This window comes from Anastrepha obliqua, chromosome 6 (genome assembly GCF_027943255.1).
Source record: "Anastrepha obliqua isolate idAnaObli1 chromosome 6, idAnaObli1_1.0, whole genome shotgun sequence".
Classification (NCBI taxonomy): Eukaryota; Metazoa; Arthropoda; class Insecta; order Diptera; family Tephritidae; genus Anastrepha; species Anastrepha obliqua.
This window is the reverse complement of record NC_072897.1, coordinates 52797276-52809012: the sequence shown is the minus strand read 5'-3', so window position 1 is coordinate 52809012 and position 11737 is coordinate 52797276. Positions and strand designations below refer to the sequence as shown.

At 41.3% G+C, this 11737-nt stretch overlaps 1 protein-coding gene across 1 annotated transcript; it reads left to right on the top strand.

Moving 5' to 3' along the window:
* Window positions 1-290: 290 nt before the first annotated feature.
* Window positions 291-1688, top strand: LOC129250528 (uncharacterized). The gene has a single exon (XM_054890149.1). The coding sequence runs from the start codon at window positions 291-293 to the stop codon at window positions 1686-1688; it is 1398 nt and encodes a 465-aa protein (XP_054746124.1).
* The last annotated feature ends 10049 nt before the right edge of the window (window positions 1689-11737 follow it).

Sequence of the window (11737 nt, the reverse complement as noted above, 5' to 3'; positions counted from 1 at the left end):
GCGACCCGTGCCTATTGGGTGGGTTTGGCAGCCGGGGGACTAAATAAGGCTGTCTTCGTACGGAGCCCTCCTGATATCAGGCCGCCTCAGGTTGTAACGGTGGCCTTGCCATGGTATGGGGCGCTGCCATGGTCGACCGGATATTTCCCCACTATCCTCTTTGGTCACCGCGCATGACGACGTGCGCAGCTCCCTCGGCGGGGCAGGTGACCGTACGAACCAGTTGAAATGAAAAAATAAAACTCAAAAATTCGGATGACGGGAAAACAAACACGGAACAAACGGAAAAAATGACGGGAAAACATACTGACGCATCGACAGCACGGACTGATAAAAAACCTAACATGCGGACAGACCTACAGGACAAGCAAACAGACAGACAGGAGGAAGTGACGGACGCACTCAAAAAACAGTCAGACAATTGGACAAGACGTACGAGCAAGGACGAACTGAGGATGACGGGGTCACCCTCAGAGGATGAGCTCTTGGCCTCCAGCCAAGAAACAGTTGAGGGCAAAGCTGTGGGCCCCAGTACGCCAACAACTATAAATGAACCAACAACATCCGCTAAAGCCATGGGGCAAAAGCGTGGCAATAAAGGTCCCTCGAGGTATAAACTTTACCAGAGGTCTCTCGCTATCCTTGGCAGGATTCGGAAAAACGAGACCGAAGGTAAAGTTCATCCCAAAGATGAGACCGACAAGGCAAGATGCCAAAAGGTGGTTGATGAATACTTGGCATTCCAAGCCGCCAACAGGACAGATGCCAAAAAACGAAACCGTTGGCATGACGAAACTGGGAAGGCAACAAAGAAGCACAAGATATCGGACCAGGGTGCAGTTGCCTCCAAACCTATCAAGCGATTTAGTGAGGTGGCACGGGACCATCTTCAAATGGCATTGGTAGACGAAACCTCTAACCGCGGAAAACCAGTGCTTGACAAATGGTCAGAGATTGAGGCACGGTTGTCTCGCATAGTCGTTGACCATGTCATGGCAAGCCCGGAGGGCCAAACACCAGGTTTCGACTCGGTGGAGGGAGTCCGCGGCTACCGTGTCATTAAATGCGATGACCAATTCTCATTGCATTTCTTGACAAATGTGATTGGTAAAATCCAGAACAGCTGGGAAGGCTTGAAACTCAAGCTAATTCCGGCTAGCGAGATTCCACGAAGGCCGAGGGCTCGCATCTGGATACCAAACATGGAGTTTGATGCCAATCAACCAATCCCCTACCTTCAGGCGCATAATCGCTCGGTGCCGATGACCGATTGGTCGATCATCAAAGCGGAGGCTCCGCAAAGGCACAGCAGATCATTTCTCCTTCTAATTACAGAAGAGAGTCTGGAACCACTGGAGAAAGTGGGAAACAAACTTCAGTTTGGGATTAGGAAGAGCCAGCTGAAGATATTCCGTTCTGCAAACCCGGAAAAGGATCAGGATGAGGTCGATGGTGCCAACGAACTGCTGACTGGCATGCAGCTAGATGACACCGAGTCCGAAAAGGAAACCAGTAAACATGGGTTTAAAGGTTGTCCAAATCAATCTGCAGCATTCACGGTGTGCAACGGACAACCTAACCGTGCTCCTGGCGGAGGAGGACGTGGACATCGCACTAATTCAGGAACCCTGGGTGCGGAGCACCGAGGTGAAAGGGTTCACTGGGAAAACCTACAATATCTACTATAAACGGATAGAAGGTAATCCCAGAACATGTATTGTAGCTAAAAAACATTTAAACACATTTTTAATTCCATTGTATAGTTCACAGGATGTGACGGCTGTTGAGGTGGAAGCCACTGAGAGTCAGAATTACGCTTGCCTCTATATACATGGCACATGAAAGACCAGCACCGCCTGAGGAGGCTAGCAAACTTGTGCAGGAAAACCCGAACAAAACCTTGCTTCTCGGATGCGATGCCAATGCAAGGCATGCTCTATGGGGAAGCTCCGAAACAAACGACCGAGGTGAGTCTCTTTATGATTTCATAATTAACACTAACTTGTCGGTATGTAACAGGGGTAACACTCCCACTTTCACCTTTCCAAGTACGGAGTACTTTTAGGGGATGGGAGGAAGTGATCGATGTTACCCTAATGTCTGAAAACAACTTAGTAAGGTTAGACAATTGGAGGGTGTCTGATAAAAGGTCTTTTTCGGATCACAGCTGGATCCTGTACGATCTGTATCTTAATGTTGATCCGCCCTTACCGTATAGAAATCCACTAAGAACCAACTGGAAAAGGTTCAGAAACATAGTCAATAAAAGGATAGGAGAGATTCCCATCCACAAAATCACTCTCACCGGAAACCTTGAGAGTAGGGTCACAACACTGGAGAAGGCATTTAGTAGGGCCTACAAAACGTCCTGCCCCATAAAATTTAGTAAAAAATCCCATCCCCCTTGGTGGAGCAGTGAGCTCTCAAAACTAAGGGAAAAATCTAGATCAACGTTTAACCTCAGCTACTCGAGAGGAAATTGGCAATTGCACAAAGAGAGTCGGAGACAGTACAAGAAGGCAATTAGGGCCACCAAGAAAGAGAGCTGGAGCGAATTCTGTTCGTCAATCGAATCCACCAGGGATTCTGCCAGGCTTAGCCGTGTTCTGTCCAAAGATCATTCAATGGCTTCTTGGGTCAAGAAACCTGATGGTACTTGGACAGCTACGACAGAGGAATCGCTAGAACTTCTGCTAAACACGCATTTCCCGGGGTGCAGCGTCCACGAAAGTGGGAGGGAAAGTATCAGGCGGAGCCAATATAATCCACAGCACCTTGTAAAAGAAATAATTACAAAGGAGAAAGTTGCATGGGCAATTAAATCTTTTTCACCTTTTAAATCTCCGGGGCCAGATGGGATCATCCCAAAGATGTTACAGGAAACCTTGGACTGTATCCTACCATGGCTAGAGGAAATTTTTAAAGCGTGTTTAAACCTAGGTCATATTCCAGATAGCTGGAAACTAGTCAAGGTCGTCTTCATTCCAAAAATAGGCAGGAGGGGACATGAATCAGCGAAGGACTATAGGCCAATCAGTATTTCGTCTTTCCTGTTAAAAACCTTTGAAAGACTTTTGGATATATATCTTAGAAGCTCTTTAGAGAGCTCTGGTATATCTACGGCACAACATGCGTACCTTAAAGGCAAATCTACGGAGACAGCGCTTCAAGAGGTAATCCGAACAATAGAGGGATCTCTAGAGAACAAACATTATACCATGGCGGCATTCTTAGATATAGAAGGCGCCTTTAATAATGTTAGTACAGATGCCATCCAACGGGCGTTGATAGACTTAGAGGTGGACAATTGCATCAGTAATTGGGTCATCTCTATGCTAGAAACCAGGATCATCAAAGCTAATATGGGTAATATCAGTACAACCAAGAAGGTCCACAGAGGCACCCCACAGGGGGGAGTACTGTCTCCACTTCTCTGGTTATGCGTTATTAGCAAAATCTTAATAAAACTTAATAGAGGTGGGGTAAAAGTGGTGGCGTACGCTGATGATGTGGTGTTGATGGCGTCAGGACTGTGTTTTAATACGATCAGTGGGATCATCCAAAGGGCATTAGGCGAGCTTAACTCTTGGGCCACAGGCTGTGGCCTAGGTTTAAACCCACGTAAAACAGAGCTTATGCTTTTCACCACCAGATATAAGGTACCACCTTTTACCTTACCAAATATTAACGGACAAACTCTCTCACTATCACCCAGCGCAAAGTATTTAGCGGTAATTCTGGACTCCAAACTAAGCTGGAAATTAAATGTTGAAGAACGGGTAAGGAAGGCAGAAATTGCTTTATATGCCTGTAAACGTATGCTTGGAAGAAGATGGGGTCTTCAACCTAAGCATACATTATGGCTGTATAAGACGGTTATACGACCTATTCTATCGTATGGTTCGGTAGTTTGGTGGAAGGCTCTAGGGAGAGAGTACAATACCAAACTACTCGGCAGAATACAAAGATCAGCATGTGCAATAACGGTCGGTGCAATCAGATCATGTCCTAGAGAGGCTCTCAATGTACTGACACACGTTATTCCAATAGACCTACATATTAAGAAGACGGCAACCATGAGTGCATTTAGGTTAAACGAAGCGGGTCGCTGGAGAGAAAAAACGTATGGTCATGCTAGTCTATTATTGCGACAAACTCAGTTAATCTCGGTGAGAACTGACTACATCGTCCCGACGGTAACTTTCAATAGGAATTTTGCCACTCTCTTTCCAACTAAGGAAGAATGGAATAAGGGATTCTCTCTAAACAACTTCGACACTACAGTCTATACGGATGGAAGTAAAATCGGCTGCGGTGTTGGAGCTGGCATATATTCTTACAGACTTAAAATTGAGAAATCTGTGCGTCTCCCTAATACCAGCAGTGTCTTCCAGGCGGAAGTACTGGCGATTGGGGAAGCTTGCAGGCTACTAATCGCAGATTTCTCTTTTAAGGGTAATATCGCTATTCTCTCGGATAGCCAAGCTGCAATCCAGGCACTAGGTTCGGCCACAACCACCTCCAAAGTGGTGGAACAAAGTAGAAATAGCCTCACCATCTTGAGTGAAAACCATAAAGTTACCTTAATCTGGGTCCCGGGACATCGGAACATTGACGGTAACGAAAAAGCAGATGAACTGGCAAGAGGGGGATCTGCCATGAATAACGCTCTTGCAGAATCGGTACTCACACCGTTAGGTGCAGTCAAGAGCACAATTTCCCAAAAATACCTCCGAATCGCTGACTGTAGGTGGAAAGTCCAGACGAAATGCAATATTAGCAGAACGTTATGGCCCACCTACAACCTCAAGCAATCGTCGGCATTAATAAGAATGAAACGACGGGATGCCTGGAGACTAACGGCAGTCATAACTGGCTTTTGGTCTATCGGAGAACAAGCAGCCAAAATGGGTATCCCTCACAATACATACTGTCACAGTTGTAAACAACCGGAGAAAAAGGAAACAATCTTCCATTTCCTCTGTGAATGCCCTGCCCTATGGAAGGACAGACTGTTAACCCTGGGCCAACCGCTGTTCGAGAATCTCGAACAACTATCTGGCTTAGACGTTAACAACCTAATAAGGTTCCTAAACCGCACAGACTGGATATAGTTATGCTGTAAAAAACCGTTAAACAAGTTGGCAACGAGGATGTGGCAACAAAATGGTGCGAAAGCGCTAGTTGGATTCTGGAAGAATCACCACTTTAACCAACCAACCAACCAACCATGGGTTAGAAAAGCAGCTAAGAAAAATACCCAAATGTGCTTTGTCCGATTATGACGAAATCATACTTGATATTGGAGTGGATGGACTACCACTTTATAAAAGCAGTTTTGAAAGTTTGTGGCCAATAATTGGAAGAATTTTTAATAGCCGAAAAATTGAAGTATTCTTGATTGGAACCTATATGGGTAAAAAAAACCGCATAATGTAGATACTTATCTTCACGACTTAGTAACTGAACTAAAGATATTAAAAGAAAATGGCCTGCAAGAAACTTTTTTAAGCCAAAATGAATTAATTGTGAATGAGCTAGCATCCATAAAAATATACGTACACCAGCTAGCAGCCAAAAATCAACAAAACTCCCACATAATTCAAATGTTTCGAATAAAAAACATCGATGAATTGAAGCGACTTGAGGAAGAAATACCAAACCTTGCAGAGTATGAATTGGTAAATAAAAAGCCTATTTCCTTTTTTACGACATATATTTATATGAAACAGATAACGAGGAAGAAAACCACACTAAAAATATTTTAAAAATTTTTCTTGATCGTTACTCCATGACTGTAAATAAATACTTCATTCAGTTCTCCATGTAATAGATGAACTTATAAATTGTCTTTTACTTACAGATTAATACCATAACAAAAATATGTGAAAGGGGTGGCATTTCCAAAAATATGCACAATTTATTTGGAAAAGACGTATTCCTTAATTTCAATTACGACGGAATACAAGGAAAAGAATCATTTAAATGTTATAAAAACGTAAATGATATTTTGTATTGTAAGTTGCAATAACAATAATCTTTAATCCAATGTCTTACATAAGTATTTCCTTTCAATTGTAGAATCTGTTGCAGAAAGCGTAATAACATGGGACAACTATATTGTTGAACTTAAAAAAGGTTTCAAAATCGCAAAGAACCGAGTACACAAGACTACAAGCCTTGCTAAGAAAAAAATAATTTAATTACATTTATTTATCTTTTTTGTTTAAAATTCATATTTATATGTATACATACACATTTGTAAAAACAGATGCACGCATATGTATAAATCATCTATTAAAATACTTATAATTATTAAAATTAAAATAATTTTTTCAAATTATCGTTGCTGTTTGAAAGTAATATAACATCACATGACAAAGACGGCTTCCTGCAGCCCTTACAAAGTAAGCGAGCAAGAAGGACATACTGCCAGGCGTTAGTGAAGCGCTTGAAGACAGCTCCTTCTCAAAAGCATTCTCGTACAAGCTGTGGCATAATGACTTGCAATAACACATTCTATAATATGTTCCGTCGCAAGCGAAAGTGCAATGCCTTGCGTTTTGGCTCATTTCATATAAAAAATAATTAAGGAAATCATGCAGATGGTAAGGCCCTCCCGATTCCAAAGAAGAGCTTCTGTAATCGCTTTTCACTCCTTCCTTTTTCTACTGGGCGTCTGCTCAAATCAAATGCAAAAACAGGAGTCTTTTTTCAGTTTCTTACATTTACATATATGTGTGTTTTTACAAAGAATCAATGTATATGTGTTTGTGTGTTTTTGAGTCTCGTTCCAGAGAGTTTTCAGCCTTTTACATTGAAGCTACGGCGACACGCTGAAAATCAAAAATTTTAGATTTTTTCTTGGGCAAGCGTCATGCACCCGACACGCACACATATGTATAAGCTGTTGGACAGCAAATGCATTAGCGTGTCGCCGTAGTTTACTATGTGTTTGTGTGTTTTTACAAAGAATTTATTATATGTGTTTGGTAACTCGTACAGCCGCATATGTACCTATTAAAGTGGTGCACAAATGACTTGCTTATTACAAAGCAACAAGTCACACATTGCATGTGACACTGTTTGTGAGGAGAAAAAGCAATGTAGGCACACAACTTGAACAGCAACGAAGAAAAACTGTCTTCAACAAGCAATACTACTTCGGCTCTATCGACAGTGCACGAATTGCACGACGCTGCTTATATGCTTGCATGGCAATGGTAGAAAAACATTCTCATACAAGCTTTGCCGAAAGACATCAAGTACAATGTGTGAATTTGTTGTCATATGTATGTATGTACGTAGTGTGTATTAGCACACCTTCGAGATGTATGAAAATTGCAAACATACACATTTCTTCGTTCCCCGCGCACTTTTGCGTATTAAGGGGAGAATATTAATAAATAACGGTAAACTTTCGATGAATAATTTTCAAAGCTATTGAAGTTATGAAATAAGCTTTTAGTAAACTTAAAATCCAATAAAGTGCGCAGAAGAATATTTGCAGGCAAAGTGTAAGTTACATTCAAATATTAATCAGAATTTAATTTTTATTCTACAAAACCATCATACCAAACATTAACTGCCTATTTGATTTTAAAATATCAGGAATTCATGTAAGTAAATAATCCACATTTGACACAATTCACTTGTTTGAATTGAATTGTTTTTCATTGCCTTTCAGTGTCATTGCTTTTCTTGCTATCTTGCCGAAATATGTGTGTTGTGATAATGCTGAGAGAGAAACAAGTCATACAAAAGCATGATTTGGTTTTCTCTCTAGCTGCTATTGCCTGTTACTATTAGTTGAGAACAAAACACTGCATTGTTGTGTGAATTTAGCAAATGACTTGAAAGCACATACATGTCGACTTGTGCACCACTTTAGTACCTATGTATGTATATGAATTCACATATTTGATTTTGCACACGCCATCTTCCTGAGTGCCTGGTAATGTAATGAATCATTTCTCTATGAAGGAATTTGATTTGCTTAAAGGAATTTAAATAATCAGGATTTACGCTTATGTATATATATATTAACATGCTATTATATAAACATGCATACATACAATTACACATTTTTCCAATATTTGGTGCACTTTTCATAAAAAACCAAAAAGATCAAATCTAATATGTAAACATGTCATGTTAATAAATCATATGGACATATCAAATGAACAAATATTATGTACGCAAGCAAATGTAAGTTTATGTAAACTACATTTCTCACTTGCGTGTCACTCTCTCCCACTCATTTCTCTCCGCCAATTATATTAATTAGTTTCCTACTGTTAAATTGTGGTGAAGTAATTTCTGAGTTGAATTTCTTACCCTTGTTGTTTTATTATTGAATAAATTTATAGAGAAGGCTCAGGAACGAATGGGCAGGTTAAATGTCAAATGCTAACAAAACGCGGTTAAGAATTTTTTATTATTTCCCCACGGCTTTAGAAAAGTTAACATACGACAGTTAAATATAGCTTTGCATTGAAATGAAAAATGCCATGATTTGATGTTAGGCAAATTAAAATAACAGCAGACTTATACGTTTTTTTTTCATGCTTATTTACCGTCGGCATTTTGCATGCGCAAGTGGATTATTTCTTGTGAGATGAATAAATTATTTCTAAGTATATGCGTGCATGAATGTGAAATTTTAAGTATCTTATTAACTAAATTGTATTGATATTAAATGTAATATCAAAATTATTTACTTATGGCTATGATTATTTACTCGCGACGGCGCTGAACAATTTCAAATATTGTAAAACACAAGAAGATCAAATTCATTGGTTGAGCCGAATGCGTTGGTGCGTGACTACCATTCGGAATTCACAGAGAGAACGTAGGTTCGAATCTCGGTGAAACACCAAAATTACGAAGAACATTTTTCTAATAGCGGTCGCCCCTCGGCAGGCAGTGGCGAACCTCCGAGAGTATTTCTGCCATGAAAAAACTCCTCATGAAAATATATTCCGTTCAGAGTCGGTTTGAAACTGTAGGTCCCTCCATTTGCGGAACAACATCAAGATGCACGCCACAAATGGGAGGATGAGCTCGGCCGAGCACCCAAAAAAGGTGTACGCGCCAATTATATATAAGGTTGGCAAAGAAGTCTTGCGGTATTTCCGCAAGCTTGTCTTTGCAAGCGCGTAGTTCTAGCTGTATTCGCCGCATCGGTTCACGCTAGAGCTTTTTGGAAATCTCTTTTCACGTGCTAAAACGTGTTTGATTAATTGTTGTTTGCTTTTAGTCGTTCGTGAGTTATAGCGTCGCAAACATGGAGCAAAATAAAGAGAAAATACGGCATATTTTACAGTACTACTACGATAAAGGCAAAAATGCATCTCATGCTGCCAATAAAATTTGTGCAGTTTATGGACCCGATACAGTTTCCATTTCCACCGCACAACGATGGTTTCAATGTTTTCGTTCTGGTGCAGAGGTGATCGAAGATGCGCCACGGTCCGGAAGGCCTGTCGTCGAAAATTGCGATAAAATCGCTGAAATGATCGAAAGAGACCGGCATAGTAGCAGTCGTAGCATCGGCCAAGAGCTGGGCATGAGTCATCAAACCGTTATAAACCATTTGAAGAAGCTTGGATTCGAAAAGAAGCTCGATGTATGGGTGCCACACGACTTGACGCAAAAAAACATTTTTGCCCGTATGGATGCATGCGAATCGCTTCTGAATCGCAACAAAATCGACCCGTTTTTGAAGCGGATGGTGACTGGCGATGAAAAGTGGGTCACTTACGACAACGTGAAGCGCAAACGGTCGTGGTCGGAAAGCGGAGAAGCTGCCCAGACGGTGGCCAAGCCTGGATTGACGGCCAAGAAGGTTCTTCTGTGTTTGGTGGGATTGGCAGGGAATCATCCACTATGAGCTGCTCCTCTATGGCCAAACGCTCAATTCGGACCTGTACTGCCAACAACTGGACCGCTTGAATGCAGCACTCATGCAGAAGATGCCCTCTTTGATCAACAGAGGCCGAATTGTCTTCCATCAGGACAACGCCAGGCCACACACATCTTTGGTGACGCGCCAGAAGCTCCGGGAGCTCGGATGGGAAGTTCTTTTGCATCCACCGTATAGTCCGGATCTCGCACCAAGTGATTACCACCTATTTCTGTCCATGGCGAACGAGCTTGGTAGTCGGAAGTTGTCCACAAGAGAGTCCTGTGAAAATTGGCTCTCCGAGTTTTTTGACAATAGGGAAGCGAGCTTCTATAAGAGGGGCATTATGAAGGTGGCATCTCTTTATGAACAATTGAAAATTCAATAAAAATACCGCAAGACTTTTTTGACAACCTTATATATATACAATATATATTATATATATATTGATATTAAGTGTATTAGCAAAATTATTTACTTATGGCCATGATTATTTACATACTCGTAACGGCGCTGAACAGTTTCAAATATTGTAAAGCACAACAAGAACAAATTCATTGATAAATTCGAGCTCATATTTCAACGAGCAAAGTACTGTCATTTACTCATGGCCATAATTATTCCCTCACGACGGCGCTGAGCAATTTCAAATATTGTAAAGCACAACAAGAACAAATTCATTTATAAGTTCGAGCTCAGATTTCTACGAGCAAAGTACTGTCATTCATGGTTGGGAGGAGGTTTTTGATATCACCTTCTCGACTAATTCGCCTAGAGTTTATAATTGGAAGTTTTCTCAAAGAAACTGCTTTTCGGATCACAGGTTGATCCTTTTCGAAATCAATTTCGCACGGGAAATTATATCTCCCCACAGGAACCCTAAAGAACCATTGGTCTCTGTTCAATAGGGGTTTCAATAAAAAATTGAGCAGGCGAACTTTTTCCTACTCATCCACTGATCAACCGAAAAAGCAGGTGGGACACATGCAGCGATCCTATCAGACCGCCTATAAAGTGACTTGTCCAATATCTTTTAGCAAAAAAGACTTTCCTCCCTGGTGGAGTAGGACACTGACCGACGTGAAAAAGAAGGTTAGGAGGGTTTTTAACGAATGCTACCAAACTAAAAGCTTTAAAAATTACCGTGTCATTTTGAATGAATACAAAAAAGATATTAAATATGCGAAACGCAACTACTGGAAGGAGTACTACGAGTCCATTGAATCCGTGAAGGATTTTGCCAGGCTAAGCAAGATCCTTTCGAAGGACTCCTGCAGAACTCTAGTGAAAAGAAGGGGATGGAGAGTGGGCTGAATCTGCAGAAGAATCTTTGACTGTCCTGGTGAATAATCACTTTCCGGAAAAGTCTATTACCCCACGTGACATTGTCGACACGAGTGGACAGGTAGGGCTACTCGATGTTTCCCTGGAATCCTGTCAGTTGACAGAATTACGACGGCAATAAATATTTTTTCTCCTTTTAAATCTCCTGGTTCTGACGATATCTTGCCTGTGATGCTTCACAAAACAAGTACCTCGGTGGTTCCTGTCCTGTAAGAAATGTACTTGGCGTGTCTCGCTCTTAATCACGTTCCCGCCAACTGGAAGAAAACGAGGGTTGTTTTCATACCCAAGGCAGGGAGGAGGGGTCACGACTCGATCAAGGACTTTGGGCCTAAAAGTCTTACCTCATTTATCCTAAAAGTGTTTGAAAGATTGATTGATTATCAAATCCGAGAGCACATCGAATCCAAGTTATTATATCTCCAGCGCAAAACGCTTACCTGAAAGAGAAATCCACGGGATCAGCCTTACACGAGGTCGTAAGGACTG

Excerpts from the sequence above, each read along its gene's own strand:
- LOC129250528 (XM_054890149.1), top strand. The coding sequence starts at position 291 with ATGACGGGAAAACATACTGACGCATCGACAGCACGGACTGATAAAAAA.